The 21,934-nt window shown below is 51.2% G+C and overlaps 1 protein-coding gene across 3 annotated transcripts in view; it reads right to left on the reverse strand.

Annotated features, from left to right (window-relative positions):
• The window catches only part of LOC124463278 (transcription factor SOX-6-like), a 43,880-nt gene that overhangs the window by 14,359 nt on the left and 7,587 nt on the right, over positions 1-21,934 (reverse strand). The window contains exons 3-6 of one of the 3 annotated variants that reach the window (XM_047015109.1): positions 14,125-14,268; positions 11,814-11,994; positions 10,509-10,696; positions 10,240-10,269 (exon numbers count right to left, since the gene is read on the reverse strand). In XM_047015109.1, the coding sequence (XP_046871065.1) occupies positions 10,240-10,269; positions 10,509-10,696; positions 11,814-11,994; positions 14,125-14,268 (543 nt within the window). The remainder of the gene's footprint in view (positions 1-10,239; positions 10,270-10,508; positions 10,697-11,813; positions 11,995-14,124; positions 14,269-21,934) is intronic. The other 2 variants (XM_047015110.1, XM_047015111.1) reach the window with 2 other exon arrangements.

Here is a 21,934-nt window from a genome sequence, read left to right on the forward strand (position 1 = left end):
AACCCTGTCATTCAGCGCCCTGCGACAATATTAAATGTCATGTCCGTGTGCATTTACAGAATAAAATAACAGCTTTCGGGGCCTGTCTGAATAGTTGCTGCGCATTACACTTAATGTATTATGCAGGGTGAGAGTACCGACTGCTGCTTGCTCCATTGTTAACTGACCTAGATCCAGAGTGAATGTGCAGGGCATTAGCACAGGGCTGTCTTCCCCTCTAAAGACTCAAGTAGGAGATGGACACTTTGACTCTGCATGATACAAATAATCTCTCCCCCTCGGATTCGCCTGGAAGACACTAAAAGCAGGCACACTGCCGCGATTCAGACCGGAGCATTTGTTTTACTCCCAGGGTGAGCATTCAATCACTGCCAAAAAGGTGCTCTCTGTCAGTTCCCCCCCCCCCCCCCCCCCACCCTCCCTCGTTTCCTCTGTCTCCTCCCTCCCTCCCTCCCTCGCCCTCCTCCTCCTCTGTCTTCTCTGAGCCTGCCTATCACACGCAGCGAGAGCAGATCCTCAGGTGAGGTCCCTACACAATGCTAACAGCTCCCCTGCCACACACGCAGACACCGACACCAACACACACATTAATCTTTAAGCTCCACTGTTGTCCGGGTGTGGGCGGGTTTTGTTTGTTTGCAGTGGGAGCCTGCGTCGAGCCTTTCTTACAAGAGATATTGTGCTCGATTCAGTGGAGGATGAATAACATCTTTTTCAATGCACGTCTGGGCAGATGTTGAAATGATATGTTTTGAGAGTGGTTCGTGAGTTCCATAATCTCAAAGGAAAATAGAATTACACACAAAGCAATTTACAGCCTAAGTACTACAAAGTGTGTTATGCTTTTCTTGTAGTTCTCTGAAGGTCTGAAAAGTGTGGCACACTTTTAAATTGAAGATATTCTTACTCCATTAGAAGTATTTTCATTTATCCAAGAAAAACATGTCAAAAAGAAAAGGGATGAAAAAGAGCATGGGTGCGTGTCAGACAGCGAAAGCGAGAGGGAGAAAGAGAGGAAGAGAACGAAAGAGACAGAGAGGAAGAGAGAGAGAGGGAGAGAGGGAGAGAGAGAGAAAGACAGAGAGAGAGAGAAAAAGAGAAGAGAAAAAGAGAGAGATAGAGAGTGCTGCAATTTACCATCATGCTTCGAGGAGCAGCCATTATTTATGGCCATCTGAGTGATTCTGATCCACAATTAACCACTACCTGCTTATGGTCTGTGATTAGAGGCTGCCTGTCTGACGGCCCTTTGCTTACTTAAGTGTTTTCTAATTATGACACATGCAGCGGTCCCTGCTGGGCCGAGGGCGCTTTGTAAAGATAAGATGGAGCGCCGTCTCCGACGCCACGCACCGTGTGAGACGACGGGCGCATCGCTGTATTCATCACCCCGCCACATTATTGCACTTAATGAAAGAGGCTGGCGGCCTGATGACAAAGTGACGGATGTGCGATTAGCCGGAGGGGGGGGGCGACGGCGATGGCAGTGCCTGGGATGCGACTTGGGCAGTCTGCTTAGAGGACCCCGCATCGGGGCAGGGGGGAGGGAGGGAGGGAGGGAGGGAGGGAGGGAGGGAGGGAGGGAGGGAGGGAGGGAGGGAGGGAGGGAGGGAGGGAGGGAGAGAGGGAGGGAGGGAGGGAGGGGAGAGGGAGTCTGTAATAAATTAGCCTGCTCTTCCCTCCCCTGCGCTCCACTGGCCTCTCCTGATCAATCAAGGCCTTTTATAAACTCATGATCATTAAGCATCATGTTGGGCTTAGAGGAGAGAGAACAGCGGCCATCCATCAATGACCTTCATTAATAAGCAGCTCAGCACTAAACTTCTCCTTTCTCCTCTGGCCACACCAAGTCGTGTGATTAGTGAACATGGGCCCACTAGACAACCGGGACCCATGTTGAACAAGGCTGGTTATTGAATTAGATCCCTGTGTTACAGCGTCCCTGGGTTCTGAACTACCTACACGCCATTAGACGTGTGGAGTTCGGGGGTAGCGATAGGAACACGTTGACTTAGAACAGGATGATTTAGGACTGTTGATCAGGGTAAAGTACACTCAGGATTCTTCTGCAGTAATCCAGCACACAGCTGTTGCGCCTAGAAACCTACTGTGTTTCCGTTTTTGTGTCCTTGTTATCGCAACGCTAATGAACATCACACTTAATCAGTGCCTCTCTGTAATATGGTACAATGCATTTCCATAACATTTTATATACTATATTTAATATACTTATTGGTTATAACCTGGATAATTTATACCCGCGCTTTAGAATCATACTAAAATTGATAGAGATAAATTATATGCACAACACCAGCCTTTTTGTTTAAAGACTTGCAACATTTCGGTGAACTAATGCTGCTTTACTACCCGTGCATCAAGTGCTGTGATAAATTAATGTCATTTTTATTATTTTATGGTGCCATTAAATTTTTACTGATCACTCTGCTGTGGCAGAGCTGTAAAGGATGTGCAGTGCCCAGGGAGGCTGGTCCAGTCAGGAGACGACGGTGCTCTGGTCCCTTCAGACGGCTGCCCCGCTACCAGCACACTTAGAGCAAGATCTCAAATGTACTGCAGAGCAGAGAACTTCTCGGATGGACAGAAAAGAGGTGGAGAGACTGCAGGGAAGGCAGGGAGGAAGAAGGGGGGAGTGAAAAAGAGAGAGAAGCGGGATGGAAGAGGACTAATTAGCAGGGGGGGGACTGTGGTGAAAGGGAGGGAGGGAGGGAGGGAGGGAGGGAGGGAGGGAGAGAGAGAGAGAGAGAGAGAGAGAGAGAGAGAGAGAGAGAGAGAGAGAGAGAGAGAGAGAGAGAGGGGGGAGAGGCCGGGAGAACACAAAAGATGTCACGGTCCACGTTGTGTCCCTCCCCTCCTGACCGCGACCTCTGGACGAGTGAGTGAGCGGTCCTTCCCTCAAATGAGTTCAGCATGCAGCCCTCCATCCCACATCTAAAATTATAGCAGCGAGCGCCCGAGCTCGAGCGGAAAAAAAAGCCACCCACAATAATCTCCTCCGCCCTGCCCGCGTGCTCTTTTTATCTCACGTTCGGTTACAGACGCATTTTGTTCGATAGCACATGGTTGCCTGGTGAAGTCATGGGCAAAAAGACAGAGAGAGACAGTGAGCAAAACAGAGAGAGAGAGAGAGAAACAGACAAAAAAGGAGAAACAGAGTGAAAAAAAGGGATAAAAGAAAGGAAGAGAAAGAGAGAGAGAGGAATAGGGAGAGAAGAGGAGCAGGATGGATGGATGGCAGAGTGTGTGGAACTTCTTAGCGGTGAGAGTGGAACCCGAGAGGGCCCGTGTCATCGCTGTGAAGAGGACTTTAATCTGCCTGGCCACAGAACATGTGCTGAAGGCCTGCAGCCGTAGCCACAGGGCGTTTCCTGGGCAGCCCTGGCAGGGGCGGACAAGCGGCACAGCAACGGGTGTGAGGAGAGAGGCGGGCGGGCGGCCCGAGGCATTGTGCCTCGGTCTACCCTGTATTTACACATCACACTGCAGCTCCGGACCCTCCTCTCTTTCCCTCTGGTTCTCGTTCGCTCTCTCTCCTCCCTGCCACTCCTCTCTTCCCTCTCTGTGTCCCATTCTCTCTCTCTTTCTCTCTCTCTCTCTCTCTCTCTCTCTCTCTCTCTCTCTCTCTCTCTCTCTCTCGCTGTCTCTTTTATATCTAACCCCAGCCCAGGCCATATGGCCTTGAATTGTTCGGAGGCCGCTCTTTACAACTCTGAGATAACACAGCAGGCTGAGCTGGTGCTCTGTCTGGTGGCCAATGACGGGTGAAGATTTGAGCAGAGGCTTTAGTTAAAGAAAAGCAAGAGAAGCACAACTGTTTCTCTCTGTGTTCAATGAGACGTTTCAGTAGGGGTAAATGAAAAGCTTGTTGAGCTGCGGCAGACAAAATCGTCTGCGGACAGGTGTGAAAACCTTGGAGGAGACTCAAATACTATTGCTCCAACCCAGGTGCAACGGGCTCAAACCTTGATGAAAAACACACAAAGGGCCTTGTGCCTTAATATCCCTCTGAATAAAGTCGATTGTCGTGCGTGAAAGCAGGTCCAGCAGCACCCGCTCCGTCCGCACACCTGGCCCAGAGGAAGGAGTCAGATGGCTGAGCGGTGAGGGAGTCGGGCTAGTAATCAGAAGGTTACGGGATCGATTCCCCGCCGTGCCAAATGACGTTGTGTCCTTGGGCAAGGCACTTCACCCTACTTGCCTCGGGGGAATGTCCTTGTACTTACTGTAAGTCGCTCTGGATAAGAGCGTCTGCTAAATGACTAAATGTAAATGTAAGGTGAAGCTGACGGGCGCGAGCCGTCATCACACAGGTCACGTGGGACACGCCAGCCCAGACTCCGGGGTCCCCGGCCTGTAACCGGCCTGTGATCCCGATCTCTCTGCCCGAGAAGACAAACACCCAACGGCTGAACACACGGCCCCTGGGAGCTCCCGTTCTGCCCAGCCCCCTCATCTGTTTTATATTTGACCAATCGCTATGTTATTTATAATTTTGCAGCTCTCCAGTAGTTGGTAGTTTTGAGCCATTTAAATCTTAAGCACATCCAGCCATGCGGTAAGCCCTGAGTTCCTTTCATGCGGTCTCTAGCCCCCCCCCCCTTCCCCCCTGTGCTCAGTAGCACAGCCTCCCTCAGCACAGAGATGGGCAGCTCTCCCAGACCTCCAGCCCTCCAAAACCCTCAAAGGCAGCACCAGGGCATCACATCATTTGTTTAAAACACAGCGAAAAGCCGTCAGGCACCTCAGTTCAATTACAGAGCTCAACTCCACTGTTAGTTTTTGATAGTGGAGCTAAGCTAACCCTACTCTGGGCTGTTTGCCAGGTCTTTTTGTGTGTGTGTGTGTGTGTGTGTGAGAGTGAGTGTTTGTTTGTTTTTAATTACGGAATATATATAATTTACTGGCCTTGGATGTACTTCTCTTTATTTGATAGAAAAACAAGTCAGCCACTACAAAATCTGACCTTTCAACTTCATTTGCAAATGGTGCGTTTTATGCATTGCCATCTCTGTGCTGTAAAGGCCTTTCTGTCGGAGCCAGGCTATTCCACACTGTGTTGAGATCATGCGCTGGTGTACTTTTACGGGTTTCCAGCTTTCGATGACCCTGAACTGTTCCCAGGCTCCTCTTGGGACTGTTAAGTTGGCTTCACATCTCTGACCTTATCAAACACTCTGCAGCACTTACTATAACACAACATTACCATAACCACAACAATATGGCGATTGAACCCTGTGACCTGTCGGACTCTGGAGCCATTATGCCCCTGCTATAACAATAGCCCGGAGCATAACTGGCCCATTGTGGCCAGTATCCTGGCAGGTTTGGGCTGTATCTGGATGGGAGCTGTGAGAGGGGGGGGGGGTTGGAGGTCTCCAGGGCGGGGGCCTGTTACGCTCGTGAATGGCAGCAGAGGGCTGGCAGTCCCCCCCCCCCCTCTGACACCACAGAGGAGGGAAAGAAAGAGACCAGCCACCTCAGCCAGCGGCCCGACCAAGACGAGGCCTTCATGTGGAGGCGAGCCGGGGAGGGAGAGAAGGAAACAGGGAACGGCAATTGTTTTAGACTGGGCCTGGGACGATCGCCCACACACACATTCAGAATCATAGACTATTTTTATTCCTTTGGCAAATGTGAACAATTGGACAAAGCATTAATGTAAGCAATCCTCAACAATAGCACTTGCTGGCTATGGCTAGTGTCTGGGACCAGAACATAATCTAATTTGGATGGGCAAACCCATGTATGCCAAGGATTTACACCGCAGCCAAAAAACGTTGGTTTGCAATTTCCAAGACAGCAGTCGAAAAGGAGCAGAAAATTGCTTCTAGGGCTGCAGACCAGACAAGATTATATTCAAAGTCTTTGTGAGGGCTTTGCCTGTGTAGGAGCTTGACACACACACACACACAGGCACGCACACACTCACACACGCAAACACGCACATGCACATAAATACATGTACACGCACACATATGTACACACACACACACACACTCACACACATTCAAACACACACACAGGAGCATTGCCACTATAACCAATAGGTTAGGAGTAAGGATTTTGTGGAGCACCAGCAAAGCCCCATTTGAATGTTTTCGGCTGAGGGCTCTGGGACATGGGACTATTGCACTCATCAATAATGTAGAGAGGGGGGTGTGGGAGGGGAGGGAGGGGGCAGTTCAATAGGTTAATACACTGGCCTTTCACCCTTTGATTCCAGTTTGGAACATGTCAGCAGAGCCAAGGAATATATCTTATCTCCTCAAACAGCCTCCAGTTAACCAGGGCTCCTACTGAGACAGGAGCTTTGGGAATATCAATACGCAAATCGGACCTCCCTAAATCCCAGACCCACCAACTCTCTGATGCCTGCCCCACCAGCCACTGTACCGCCACTCAGGTCATTCCTTACAAGATACGACTATGTTCTGACATCACAAAGTGATGTCACTCTGGTCAGACTTATTGTCTGGACTGAGAAGTTGGAGCTGCAGTCGACTTCTTTACAAATAAAAAGAACAATCCTGTGGAGGGTTACTAATGGATTGTGGCGTATTTGACTTTAGGCATTCTATATCAGGTTGTTTGAAATAAAAGCTTCCTTCAGGAGAGCAGATAAATAATGGAACAAAGTAATCGCCCTCTGCAGACAATAATACCAAAAGATAAATATTTCAAAAAGGTAAATTGTGAGAGGGATGTAAAAGCTTTTATTGTACTGATGGGATATAGTAAAAATGGACAAATAAAACAGTCCTGTAAAGCATGAATATTTCAAGTCACCAAGAAAAAGGCCCAACATGCTAGAGAAGACACAATCACTTCTAACTCAGAGATCAGAGACATATAGGGATCTCAGTAATAGGGGTTAGAAAGAGAGAGCACGCATTGTGCTCAACGGGACACACTTTGTATTAAAAGATAAATTGATCCATCTGTAAGCAGCACTTAGCCCCACTCTGCAGCCTGGTCGTTACACTGGGATAAATCAATATTTAATATCCCCTCCAACAGCCACACTAGATGATCTTAACCTCTCCTTAATCCCATTTACGTTACCTTTCCACAATCTTCATGTAAGCTTTCTCTGTGATAAACTTCCAAACAGCCCAACCAGAAAGGCTGTTAAGGAGCACCCAGTATTTATGTCAGGTGAGCCGCTGGGCTGAAAAATTAATATTCTGAAACTGACCAAAGTGGAAGCTGTTATCTGGGATGTTGGGGCCCTCTCTAGGCTGTGTGCTGGTGTCAGGGTCATTCATCCCGCACTGTTCTTAACTACCCCGTCACCATGACGACGACAATCCCACTTCAGAGTGACTTGGTAAAGGGTGTCCCTGCCCTCACACCGTCCAGATAGAGACCGTCAGTGTCACTTTCATGTCTGTGCTCTGTGTCATTGATATCAGGGAGAGAGATAAGAGTGGGGGCTGTGGACTCCCCTGAGAGACTAGCACAGTGACAGCAGGTGTGGAGAACGATCTGGAACTGTCTCAGAGCTGACTGTCTTGGTTCCCCGACAGCGAGGAGAACTGAAGTGTACTGTGTGCTTCCTGGGAGAGAACAGAGAAGCCATGCACTGCGAGGCTCACGGATCTCTCCAAAGAGGGAGTCTTTGTGATCTGTACGGTTACCAAGGGCAACGCGATAACCCAAACATACCAGTCATATTTTCAAACTGATAATGCGCCTAACTATTATTTGTTGTTCTTCGCCTGTGGGTTGTCAATGCTCTGGTTCTGCACTGTTCCCCATCAACAAAATACCTTAACCCTTAACATTCTGTATACTCCCTTTTTCTTACGGGCAAAAAATGACCCGCCTTTTACAAAGCAGCTTTCATGAATCTAAAACAGGGGCGTAGCCACGGGTAGGCACAGGCCTACCAAATTTGTTCTAAGGCCTACCCAAAAACGAAAATATCTCCCAGAAATGATGCACCGGGTGCAAATAAGTAAAAAAAAACTGAAAAGATGCCGATCCATATTTTTCTAGGCCTACCCAAACATATTTCTGGCTACGCCCCTGATCTAAAACACCTAAAACACAACTAGTTTGCGTGAAGAAACAACCTGTCATTCATTCATCACAAACTGTGAATATCTGTTTACTCTCTTCACAGTGTAGAAAATACTAGACATTAGTGGACATCAGTCATTCGTATTGTACACTGGAACATGCACTCATGACTTCATCAAAGAGAGGACTGGGTTTATGGTCATCTGCAGCACCATTAGAGCCTTTGTGTTACAAACCAGTAGCACACGCAATTTACGTTTCTCATTGAGTGTGTGTCAAAGGTTTTTGAGGTGTGTAAATTTATTTTAAAGAACTGCCGGGTAAAAAATGACCTTAGTATAAGATTTCTGCACTGGTGGCGTGAGCTTTTATGTTGGCGTCACTCTAAGAAAAGTCATTACTTTTCAACTTGAAAAAACACAATTGCGTTGTTTTGTCTCTTGCTGCTGTTAAACCTAGCGACGGCTCATGTGTGACCCTTTAGACATCACAAGGGTTAATGTTTTTCTCTTCTTTCATCGCTCTCTCTCCCTCCATCTCTCCTTAGGCTGCTTGCCTAGACTGAATAGGCAGACCAGAAGTGAAGAGTGATTGACAGCGCAGTCACAAAGCCCCCCCCCCCCTTTGACAACAGCACACAACAGCTCACCTGAGAGGGCTGCTCAAACACTGGCTGAATGGACGAGTCCCACAATGCAACAGAGACAACAACCCCCCACCCCCGAAAAAAGGAAGGGCCCACAAAAGAGAAGGCAGCTACAAAGCGCTAAGCTCTACCTACGAAGAACAATGCCGGCGTAGGTGTGTACTGCCTGTTGAAAAAGCCTCCTTTTCAGGTATTGTTCGCTGCCTGCATTCATGTCATGTAGCGGCAGATTCAGGAGCTTGGCTGACCACAGGCTCACCTCGGGGAGAGGGAGGTGGAGACCGGAGGAGAACAGCCAGTGACGGATTGGAAATGGGAACGGGATGCAGGCTCGTGACAGGCCAGATACGAGCCTGCCCGTCTGCCTGCCCGCCCCCATGCTCCACTTAGTGGAGCTGAACAAAGAAACAGTGAAACCGGTAAATCTCCGGTAGATTTACAGTGAGCGTTGGTAGGAGTTGGGGAGTAAGAGGGTGTCAAACTTTGGGTGTGAAACTGAAGTTTTCAGTGTGTGTTGGGGGGTGGGGAGGTGTGGGGGGGGGGGGAGATAGCCAAAGACTTGTCGTGCAGCATGTGTGTGCGTTTCTCTTTAAAGAGGTCAAACAGACATGGCTGATAAGCGTGTTGGATATTGTAAAGGACAGTGGGATAAAGGAGAACGAGCTATGAGGATGGAGAACGCTGGGTTACTTCCTTTCAGGTGCTCTTCCGCTGAAGAGTCTCTCACTTCACTTGACACACTTCAGTCAGAGTTGTGAGCATGGGCACCTGCAGTAGCCACGCACGACTCAAATGAGGCATTGCATTAAAATGGATGAACAGGAAATCCTTTTTTTTGTTTTTTTTTTACATATACATTGACCTAGTTGAGCCTGGTGGTTTAAAGTGTCAAGTGGTGCATTATTAATGACCCTTCTCTCCCAGTTCCTGTCGGCTCCTCACAGCCAATTGGCAGCAAGGACCCATGCTGAAGGGAGCAGGGTGCGCTTCTTTTTTTTTTCTCTCTTTCCTTGATTGACTCATCGATTGAAGATATTTTTAAAGGGAATCCCTGGGAGTGTGTATGTTCCCGGTACAAAGCGGCCCTGTCCCGCGTCGGGGGACAGAGTGGGCCCCGTGTCTGCCTTCGTTGGGCAAAGACATCAGAGGGTTAGCCACACCGGGCAGCGGCATGGCCCGGCACGGCCTCGTTGCTCCGCTCACACCAATGTTGACACACACACACACACACACACACACACACACACACACACACACACACACACACACACACACACACACACACACACTGGCCCCAATCAAAAGCACCACCTTGGACAAGGATTAAAGGCCATTACTTTTAAGAATTTGTCTAAAACAGAAGCAGAGAGGTCTAGTTTTCTCCACTAGTTTTGAGGGCTACAACTTCATATCTCACAGCAGATCTTCTAGCGAGTTCTGGAGAGAGGGTCATGTTTACTGGGCAAACACAGGAACCGACTTGCATTTCTTTAGTCAATGACACAGTAATTGAATGAATGAGTGTGTGTTGTAAAAAAATAAAATAAACTTACAGAATTAGAGAAGAGAGAATACAGAGGATTCTATAGAGAGGAAGAAATGGGAGAATTGGAGAGAATTAGAGAGCATTACAAGAAGAGGATCATTTAGGGGGATAAACGGAGAATTAGACATTAGAATTGGAGCAGCTGTGCGCGTCTCCAAGCAAGCAATCGTTGGCGTGTGCGTGTCTGCGTGTGTCAACGTGCGCGCCAACATCTGTGTGTGTGTGCGTGCACTTTGTCTCATCGACGCATTCGCGCCTGCGCGCGTGTCCACTGACCTTGTCCGCTCTGCAGTTGCCGATGCCCATGGAGTTGAGGGCAGACAGCTTGGCCTCCATGCCCTGCTGGTGGTGCTGCAGCTGCTCCCTCTGGATCTGCTCCCTCATCTTCCTGGCCTCCTGGATGGCCTTCATCACAGCGTCCTGGTCCCCGAACAAGGCTGTGGAGTTCAGACTGGACAGGATGTCTGCCCGCCCGCCCAGGTGGGTGGGGGAGAGGGACACCGTTAGAGCACGTGTGATCCAGTGTGTGGGGTGGGGGGGTTGGGGGGGGGTTTACAAAGACACACACACACGTGCGCGCGTGGAGTAGCACACACGCGCGGGCAAAAGCACACACACACACACGCTGATTATAATGCAGTGTGCGAACGAGCTCAATGACAGGTGTTCATCAAGAAGTAGACAGCCTTGTGGGAGGACCTCCTCTCCTTCTTCCTGTGTGTGTGTGTGTGTCATGTGTGTGTGTGTCATGTGTGTGTGTCATGTGTGTGTGTGTGTGTGCGTCATGTGTGTGTGTGTGTGTGTCATGTGTGTGTGTGGCCCACAGTATGTGTGGGGCTGCAAACGAGGCACCAGTCAGAGTCTGTCTGTGTTGCCTTCTTTGTGTAATTAACATCTGAGACTGAGGTGAGGCTGGATGGCAGTTAAAAACACAGAAATAGAATATAAACAAACAGTGAGACGGGGTTCAAAGCCCCCTAGCACGAGGGGAACAGCGGAAATGCAGGCAGCTCCACTGTAATGAAAGACTGCTTTTAATAACAGCTAACTGAGGCTGGCTAGAAAGGCTTCACATAACAGGGATGGTGAAACTAGAGTCCTCTTAAAAACAAATAATGTGTTTCAACATCCGCAGGTCGAGACTGCCTGGTATTTAATATCAAGGTTCAGCGGAGATTAAGAGTTGCAATAGTGTCAACAGTCCAATGGACAGAATGTCATTAACTCTTGTTTAATCCAGATTAAACTCTGTCTGATGTTTTGAAGGGTCTTACAGTTTAAAGCTCTTGGCACACCTTGATAGTGTGACATGGAGTCTGTCAAACTCCCTTTCTTTAAACACAGAAAACTAAATAAACGAACATACATTTTATGGTTTCATTTAAGCAGCTGAAAGAACAAAAGAAGTCGGAACAATCCTAAACAAACACATTTGAACGCTAAACCGGTCCGAACTGTCACACAAAAGCCTAAATATACTGCGGAACTCTGACTCGTGCGTGTTTCTAGGTCCAGTTTCCATGTGTGTGTGTGTGTGTGTGTGTGTAGTAGCAGCAGCAGTGCAGAGGGCTGAGGTCTTACCGAGAGAAGAGCCCCGGCCCAGGCCTCCTCCCAGGGGGCTGGGGAGGCCGCCCTTGCCGCCGAGGCTGTTGGGGCTGCTCTTGCTCCCAGAGAAGAGGCTCTGTGTGGGGGACGTGGGAGACTTGACTGGCTCGGCCGTCTTGGGCCTGGCCGACAGGTTGAGAGGCTGCGTTCCCTCCTCCTGCGGTGGGGAGGGGGAGGTGGAGGGGGGGGCAGGATGGAGGGATGGGGGGAGGTAGAGGAGAGACAGATGTGAATAGATGCCCCTCCTGTTTGAGGGTCTTTTTGGACTCCCAGACGACAGGATGCTGCACAGCTCCTGGCTAATTACTACAGCTCCAGATCTGACCTCCTCTCCTTTCTTCTCCTCTCCTCTCCTCCCCTCTCCTTTCCTACCCCCCCCCCCCCCCCTCTCCTCGTATGTCCCGTCTCCTCTCCTGTCTCCTCCTCATCCATTCTCTCCCCGTGGCACGGTGCCATGCCGGCTCTCCTCACAGTTGCCCTGAGCCTTTGTTCTCACTAATTAAAGCAGAATCTGCCTCTCTGTACATCTTCATCTGTTCTCCTTCCCCCCCCCCCCCCTCCCTCCCTCGCTCTCCTCTCTAGTTTAAAGAATGAATAATGACCAGATCACAGAGGTGCCTGTGATCAAAGGCAGCTGTTAGGCTCATCAGATGGCGGCTGCCTTATCTAATTCATTACCTTGTTTTCTCGTTTCCGTCCTCGTTTGCGCACACTGCTGCAGTCATTTGTTTCACATGACGCGACATCCTTCACCGTGAAATGGGACCAAGCGTGTACGGCGCACAAGTTCAGTCGAACGGCGAGAGCCGACGGGAGCTATCGAACCGCACACGGGAAGATACGCCGCGTTCTGGCTGGCCTCCTGGCTGACTGGCTGCTCAGGTAGTCCACGTGGCAGCGGAGGGATCTGGAGCGGACGGTCCGCTCCCCTGGCCTCCTCGCTATCTCCCGCTCTCTGATGGAGGCTCTTCGACTGCAGCCTCGCTAACGTGCTGCGCTTCACAGGGTCTTTCTCAAAGCCCAAGTGTCTCCTTGTCCAAACATATGGCGGAGACAGAGGCTGCCTCGAGGCCTTGTTATTGCGCTGCCAATAACAGTTTGTCATGCAGTGAAGCTGAAAGTAGACAAACACAACTAGAGGCACTCTAATTCTGACTAAGTATGGATACAGATGGCAGTGTTGTGACATATTTACTTAGACTTTATGTTTAATTCGAGACAGTTTCATTTTAAGACCTTTTTGTATTGAAGTGTTCAATAATTGTAGAGATTTTTGGATGGTGTCTCACAGTAAACAGTGTGTTGGAGATGGCCTGTAAACTTGGTAGTCGTGATCTTAATGTGTCCAACTAATAGGGACTTAGATCCTATGAAATGACAGCGTGAAGGAGACAGCTTGATACAGTCCAGTGTACGAGACCCCAGGACACTACAGGGCTGGGAGCAGGGCAGTGTGTGTGTGTGTGTGTGTGTGTGTGTGTGTGTGTGTGGTGTGGGTGGGTGTGTGTGTTTGCTGAGTGGGAGGGAGTTAGCTCAGAGAGCCAAGTAAAGAGAATACCAGAGAGCTCTGCAACCCTACTGTTTAATGACATGATTTATGCCCCAGCTCTATTGTGATATTAAGCTAAACTTTTCCAAATGTTCGTATGTTTCCAATTATGACCTTGTGAGCATGATGATGTATCTGGCCTCCGCGCGGAGTGCCGTGCCGGTGGATCGCAGCCATACAGCAGCGAAAACCTCCTCCGTACCGTTTATTTACAAGACAAAAAGAGCCATCAATTCTTTCCTTCGCATACTTTTTTTTTCTTCTTCCAGGATTTGCATGGGACTAATCTCCCTCCCTGTTGTAATGTTAAAATGGTTTTGTTCCATTGCAGTGAAAGAAAAAAGGAGAAAAAAAAAACTTAAAACCTTTTTGCCTGTTCTTTGTGATCAGAAACTGTGTGTGTGTGTCCCAAAAAGAGTGCCTCTAGCCATAGCAACCGTGTCCACAGACTTGGATAGAGAGGGAGAGAGAGAGAGAGAGAGAGAGAGAGAGAGAGAGAGAGAGAGAGAGAGAGAGAGAGAGAGGGGGGAGAGAGAGAGAGAGAGTGCCTTGTTGAAACGACACAGACTGATGGCCAGCAAGAAGCCAAGGCCTGTATGAGTGTTGATTGCCGGGCCACCCTGCAGAACCAGTCCATCAGAGAACACTGCAGACTGGACCCAGTACCCCCCAGCTGGTAGGGGCTGGAGGGCTGGAGGTCTGGAGGGTTGGAGGTCTGGAGGGGTGGAGGGGACGAACCTTAATTTGAGTGACTGGGCTGGAGGATCTCTTGTCGTTCTTCAGGGCGGACGGGGAGATGGGGCCACTGGGGGGCTGGGGGAGCGGAGGCATCTTGGCTCCAGGTGAGACCTGCATGCCGGTGATCTGGGCGGCATACAGCTGCTGAGAGGAGGAAGAGGAGGAGGGGGAGGAAGAGGAGGAGGGGGGGAGGGGGAGGAGAGCAACATGGCATTAACATCCAGACCAAGCCACCATTCAAATGTTTTTTTTTTGTATTTTTGACTTATGTATTCTGTACTCTCTCTCTCTTTCTCTCTCTCCCTCTCTCCTCTCCCATAATGCTCTCTCGCCTGCTCCACTCTCTCACATCTTCCCTCCTTTCCACGGTTGGCAGAGAACCTCCATCAAAGGTCTTAACTGTATTTCAAAAGGCCTAGTCCAGGGAGGAGAGACAGCAGCCTTCTAACCACACAGAGATGGCTTTCATTCAACACGCTTGGTCGGAGTCCTCTTTTTCCACTCAGCACAGGGACAAGGCTTCAGACGGAGCTGGCTGTTTGGAGCTCTCGTTTCCCTTCAATCTGGGGCTACGCAGCTTCCCATTGCCTGTGTTTCCCTCTATTCTGGGGCTACGCAGCTTCCTATTGGCCGTCTGCTTCTACTTGGGGTCTATGCAGCTGCCTATTGGCTAGGTTTGGCCTGTCTCTCCCCTGCCACCTGAGCTGCTCCTACCCAGCATGGCCACCCTCCCACACGGGTTAGAAAACCCAAATCCAGTTGGACTCCCATCACACAAGACACTGAACGCATATATTATTAAGGCTCCGGATCTACACAAAGAACATTGATGTCATCAGTCTTATTTTCCTTGGCGTTAAATCAGTGACTTCCCAAACCGGTGATGATTTACCACTCAGACGTGTGTGGTTGGGACCACTGGCGCGGCGCTCAGTGACAATTGCTTGTAGAGAGGCAGGACTGTGGGGAATATTCTAGATGTCTCTACTGGCTTGATTATCTGGCACCCACTCTGGCTAGTGGTTAGGAAAACTGATATGAGGTTTGAAGGAATTTCAGAAAGCTAAATTGTAAAGCACACATCCCATTATCGGACGTCGGGGTCAGGTACAGATCATATGTTAAATAAAGTCTAGTGGCTACTGTAGGCAAACAGGACACAAAACATGCATTCACACAAACTCACACACTCAAACCGTCAACATACAAGTTACTGTGAATAGATCATGTGTGTCACAAACATTAATATAAATATGTTGGGTTAGCCAGTCTAGAGGAAGTTAACTAAAGTTGAATGGAGGAGGTTTTGTAATTCTCTCCCACTAAGAGACCCACATCAGTACATGTGTCTGTATTGATAGGTCACCAGGCACATGGTCAAATGATCTTTTGTCTCCTACAGCCAATGGCAGCGGGTCTATCAGACATCCATTTCCTGCCCCTCCCCTCTACAGAGTCAGACTTCCCCCTCCAGACAAACACTCCATGACTGTCCCACTGTACCTGGCAGCTCCCTCCACCCTGCCTAGATATCCCTCCCTAGTCTCCAAGCCAGCCAATCACATGGTACTGTCGAGGCAGTTCCTGTTGGCAGGACCAATCAGCGTCGCCCTTCTCCTTACATTTAATCATTTAGCAGACGCTCTTATCCAGAGCGTTCCTTCCCTGTCGGGAGTGGGCTGGGCCTGTTCCTGACAGGCCAAGTTTGTGTGGATGGAAGCAGCTGGCCAGTCCAGTCTGCTGGCCGGGGCCGCCCCACCCTCACCGCTGCAGACTGCAAGTCAAACAAAGCACTTTGTGTCCGCGCACATATCTCCAGCTATAAACACGTATGCTCTCCTGCAAGAAACTTTATCGCTGCCACATCATCGCAGCACAAAAGGTCTATTCTTCCTGGGGACCCGGGGCGAACAACAGCACATGGGCAGCGGAAATGACAGGCTGATTACGTTCCCACAACGATAGCGCTGCCCCCACCTCCCTCACAAACAGCCTTTTGTCTTCAGCAGGACTGGCCACGGCACAGCCACGGTGCTATTTTTTACCCTCGCAAAATCAATCTCTCTAACACCATCACCATGGAGTTCACTGAAGCACTTTAGGTTCTAGTGACATTTGTTGCTTGCGGTCGTACGTGTGTGTGTGTGTGTGTGTGTGTGTGTGTGTGTGTGTGTAGGATGAGTCTGTTTTCCTGCCCTCCAACTCCCAGTGTGAGAGTCCCCGTGTCTCCAGACGACATGCGAGGCTCAGAGGCCGTGCGGAAGTGAAGTCTGCTGTACAGATGTTTGTTAACAACGCTCTAGATGGGCAAAGACCCTGACCTCAAGTGGGAAGAACTTTATTGTTCCGGAAAAGAGCATAATTGGGCTTTGCTTCAAATTAGAGGCAGTCGAGCTGGCTTTTGTGAGGCCTGATTAGCAGGTCAGAGCCATAGGGGCGAGGAGCTGAGAAGCCAGGGAGGCACTGGCAACAGATAGCCTCCAGGAGCTCAGAAACAATAAATACAATCAGGAGAGCAGCCAGACGGGAGGTGAGACATACACACACACACACACAGCCCCTTAAACACGCACAGCCTCTCGACCCCCCCGTCCCCTCATGGACGGGCTAGGGCTGCCACATCTCTGCTGCCCTCTCTGGAGAGACGTTGGGGATGGTGTGTGTGTGTGTGCGTGTATGTGTGTGTGCGCTGACTAGCTGGAGGCAGGAGAGGCAAAAAGAGGCTGGGGGAGGAAGAGAAGGAATGAGGGAAGGAGAGAGGTCGGAGGACAGGAGGGGAAGGAAGGAGAGGAGACGAGGAGGGAGGGAGGGGGGGGGTGCCGCAGTGCTGCTTGTGGTTCAGGCAGTCTGACTTCTCTGGCCTTCACCAGGACACACGCTCCAGTCCCCTGAGTGGAGGACATCTGCCGGCCTCACGAAGGACTTAGAGGACCTCCGCCCTGGGCTCCCACTCCGCCTCCCCCCTCCTCTACCTCCTTCCTTTCCACCTCCCCTTCCTCTTCCTCCTCCTCCTCCTCCTCCTCCTCCTCCTCCTCCTCCTCCTCCTCCCCCCCCTATTCATCCCCTTCCTCCTCCCCCTCTGCCTCCACCCTCCTCCTCCTCCCTCCTCCCCCCTCCTCCTCCTTCTCCCAGGCAGCTTGCTGGTCAAAGGCAGCAGAAGGTGACTGTGGTAATGAGGGTCAGGCTGAAAGTCAATGGTGAGGTAGGGACCCGCGCTGGCGCCGTGCCCCCAGGACCGCACAGACGTGCAGCGGGTCGGGACCTGGGTCGGTCCACCCCCCAACGGCCCCCCCGCCCTCTCCGTCTCATCTTCCTTTGTTTGCACACAGTTGGACACGCTCACACAGCTAGGAAAATAAACTCTCCCGCGCAAAAACGCTCCACTTGACCTGGGGCGGAGCGGAACATGAAGGAGAAAACAAATTGTTCTGTTTACCGACAACAGAACAGGCCGCTGTTTTCATGTGTGTATGCGTACACGTCCAGGGAAACGCAGAGGAAGGTTTCCTGCTCCTCAGCCTAGCGTGGGTATTTCTGCCCCCTCAACCTTGACCCCTCCCTGTGTTACAGACACAGAGAGAGAGTGAGATCACCGCAGCCAAGGTTCTCCTGGGGATGCTGCTATTTCAGCCACAACACACAAACACACAGACTCCAGACACAAAGTAGGAAGGCCTACAATATCCTCTCAAAGAACAGAACGCAGGGACACATATACCTCAGGCACCCACAGACACATACACTATATCTCTCACATGTACACACACACACAGGCACAAACACACAGAAACCTTTTTCTGCGCCCCTCCGCCTCTCCTCTCCTCACCCTGCGCCCTTCCCTCCTTCCCTGCCTCCCAGAAGAGCAGTAGCACCATCTCAGCAGCATGGATTCCAGATGAACGTGCCAGGCCCAAGGTCAGCCTGTTAGCCTCTGGTAATTAAATACAAGACCTCTCGAGGCTCGCCCCCGGGGTTCAAGCGAGCCGTTGGCTTTTTCTGCCTGCGACGACATTACGGCGAGATTACACACCCGGCTGACGGGGTCGGACCTCTCAGCCCACGTCCACACCCTGGGCCCTGGGCCGCTCCACTCTGCATGAGGCTGACTGGACATCTCTCCTCTCAGCCCACGGGGCGTTCTCCGTATCAGCATTGTCCCTGACAGGATTGGCGGCATCTGCTTTGAGCTGGGTCTTATTTTTTTAGGACAACAGTCCTCGTTGAGCAGTCTTTCCTCTGCAGGCTGATTTTGCACACGTGTCGTTTTTTTGGGAATGTATTTGGTAAAAACGAAGGAAAGTGAAAGCGAACGGCTGTAAAGTCTTCTTGATAAGAGGTCGACCAAGACACCTCTGGGATCGGTGGACTGAGAGCGGAACATGAGGCGGGGGCTTAGGGGCAGAGAGAGAGAGAAAAACAAGCTCGGGCATCTTGTTTTTTCCGGAAGGAGATGAGCCGGGCCATAGCTGAGTGACAGATGCTGGCAAATACAGTGGCAGATTCTGACAGGGGTTCTGCTCCAAGCCATGACGGTGCATTACACTCCTACCACAACTGAGACCTCACCCACGACACAAAAACAAGACTAATCCGCACGCGGTGTACCCACGCTGTCGCTTTGACGTTGCTGTAACGAGTTTGCTCTTGCTATTGGTGGGAAAGGTTTGCTATTGTTCGGTCAATGTACAATCTCTGAGGCAGTAGGTTTCTCCAGTAACACCAACCCCCCCCCCCCCTACACACACCCACACCCCCCTCCACCCTCTCCACCCCTCACCCCTCACCCCTCCACCCCTCACCCCCTCCCTCCCCCTGCCTCAGTCACCTCTGTGTTGCCCGAGCTGAGCGCTGGGGTGGACATGAGGGCATCACTCGTGCTCCAGTGCCCCACGACCATTCAGAAAGCATGGCAGCGCCAGCCCTGTTTGCCACAAGGCTTGTACGGGCTCATTGCCCAGGGCGCCAAGGCGGGCTGACCCAGGCCAGGCCCAGATGTCAGGAGAGGAGGCAGGCGTCCTGGTGCACTGCGCCGATGCTTTCCAGTATGGCTCAACATCTGGCTCATCTGCTGGCAACCACCCTGCTCCCCTCCACCCCCACTCCCTCCTCCCGCCTCCCTCTCATCTCGCTCTTTCTTTCTTCCGAGTCTCTCCCTCTCCTTCTGCTAATGTCGCACGCACACACTCACACACACACGCATGCAGACTGTACACACACACACACACACAGTGCTCGTGCTAAGCCAGACTGTCCTGGCTAACACCGCGTGAGTTCTGCGGACCCCGAGCTCACGGCCATCAGTCAGGCCCCAGAGCCCGCCTTCCCATTCTGCTGCCTCTCCCAGCATTCTCAACACTATCTGTCCATCTGTCCCTCTGTTCGCCGCAGCATCCATCCAGCTGCTCACCTAGCCAGCCCATTAGCTAGTGCTTCGCTCGCAGCCAGCACCGCTGCACAGCTCTGGGTTACCTTCAAAGACCCGGCTCCTCTCCTCGCAAACACAGAAACAGATGCTCCCTCTGTCTGTTTCTCTCTCCCTACCTCCTCCCACCCTGGCCTCCCACTCTCTCTCTCTCTCCTAAACTCAAAGTAAAAAGTGCCTCACTCGTTTGGATACAACAGCGCCACACCGGCATTTGCATCCAAACAAAAGATAATACCAGGTTTGCCTTCCCTGCCTGCCTCCCTGTCAGGGAGTCTCCGACGGCAGAGTCGTCCCTGTCACTCCTGCCTCCTCGCACACGGAGTGGGTGGCCCTTCGGTCCGCCAGCGCTCTGGCCTGGTCCGGTCCTCATTGTGACGGCGGGCTCCCCCGTGGGTTTTACCCCGGGAGCCCCTAGCCTGGGCCAGGTTCACTTTTGTTCTGCCTGCGACGCCCTGAGTGATGCCGCATCCACTGTGATGGATGGTAATTGCAGTGTAAAGTCACCACTCAAGCAATTTAACATCCAATATTTTAAAGCTTAAGGATGAGGCGGGCCTGGGCAATTTGGGGGGGGGGGGGGGGGGGGAAGTAGGGAGAGTGACAAGCAGACAGGGGGAGAGGAAGGAAATGAGAGGAAGCGGGGAAGGTTACACACAAAGTAGAAGGCCAGGGAGAGGAACAGGGGCGACGAGACGGGATAAAGACAGGATGAGGGACAGAGAGAGAGACAGAGAGAAAGGAAAGAGATAAGCAGAGAGAAGGGGGGAGCATGTGACTGAGTGAAAGCAGAGGGTTCTATTTATTTAGTCCTAACTCTGATCCCTGGTAGAGAGGACACAGATGTTCTGCTTTATCCAATGATGCTTTCCCTAAAACTGCTTAAACCCCAAAGTCTGTTTCCAATGATAAAATACGGTCCTGTCTGTCGCAGAGTCTCCTCTCCTTTTTATCAAGCTGGTAATAGGGGGCAAACACAATATATCGAGCGCACATCAGCTTTAAGGAAATTGTTTTCCACTTGGTGCAATTGGGAGGGAGATGTACAAACAACAAATTAAGTGCATGGCCAAATAGAACATTCTTTTGTGGGATTAGGGAAATTCTCTCTCTTGTCTTCCCGCTCAATTGATCGGAGTAGGTGGTCGAGGCGGGTCCAGGGGTACAATCTGAGCACAATTTCCTGCGCGAGGTGAGAGGTGTCAGTTGTAATCAGAGGGGGACAGTCGGGGACGGGGCCATTGTTTCCTGCCTGTGGCCGCCTCATCCCAGACCTGAGTGGGAGCTAATGAAGAGGGGCGTGCCGTCGGAGACATGGTTTACACACCTTCTCTCCTGTGACTCCGGCACCGGGACCAATCTGTCACAGATACATTGAGTGAAATTGCCCTGTTGTACGACGGTGCCCTGTGACAGCCAGCCAGCCATTCCCCCAGCCAGCCAGCCATTCCGCCAGTCAGCCAGCCAGCCACCAGGATTGCACGATTTTCGCAAACGGACGGCCCTGTATTGACAAGCAAATGACCCCCGCCCCCTCAACCTTCACACGCAGGCTTTAGGATTCATTTACATGCTTCAGCTTTAAGCCTTTGTTACCTCGTCATTTTTTCCCCTCTCTCAGTCAGAGAAAGGGCAGAGGAGGGGGCGGGGGGGGAGGGGGGGGGCATCCCTGTCCCCCAGCCCAGACTGTTATGACAGAGGAGACGGTGAGAAGATGCGTCTCCAGCATTAAGACTGACAGAGCGGCGAGCCTCGCTCACTGGATGGCTGAGCACATTACGGCTGCTGCATTGTGGGAATTAATTCCTCCAATAAGACCATTTTTTAAGGTTCATATATTTCACAATCTAAACTGAGTAAATTGGGGAAAATTATACCTTGCCAGGATGCTGACAGGGAGAGATATTTTAATTAGGGAGGCAAGCTGAGCCAATGCCGCGTGGACGGGGGGGGGGGGGGGGCGGGGCCTCGCAGCACAGGAAGTGCTGGGCAGGGAGGCACAGGTGAGGGGGCTCCTTTCAGGGGCCAGCGACCTGTGCAGTCCTGCGTGAAAAACAAACTCGGTGATATGGCCATTACCGATTATGCACCCGCACACACGCACGCACACGCCGCACAATTAGCCCCGTAGAGGCTCTGTTTAAAACATTTGCACAATAAACACCAGCCAGACCGCCTAGCACGGATTGAAAAACCCCACAAACAAAGAGGGGGTGATTTCATAGGGAAGGACAGAGCTTCCTGGGCTTTGAAGAAGACGCTGGATGTGTCGTTTTCCGTCACCAGAGGCCAGAGAGACGGCCAGAGCGGGACCACTGGCACATCTCTGTCCTCACTGTCGGACCAACAGCGTCTCCGCATCTCCTCTCGCCACAAATGACACGTCTC

Source organism: Hypomesus transpacificus, unplaced genomic scaffold (genome assembly GCF_021917145.1).
Source record: "Hypomesus transpacificus isolate Combined female unplaced genomic scaffold, fHypTra1 scaffold_271, whole genome shotgun sequence".
In the NCBI taxonomy this organism is placed as follows: Eukaryota; Metazoa; Chordata; class Actinopteri; order Osmeriformes; family Osmeridae; genus Hypomesus; species Hypomesus transpacificus.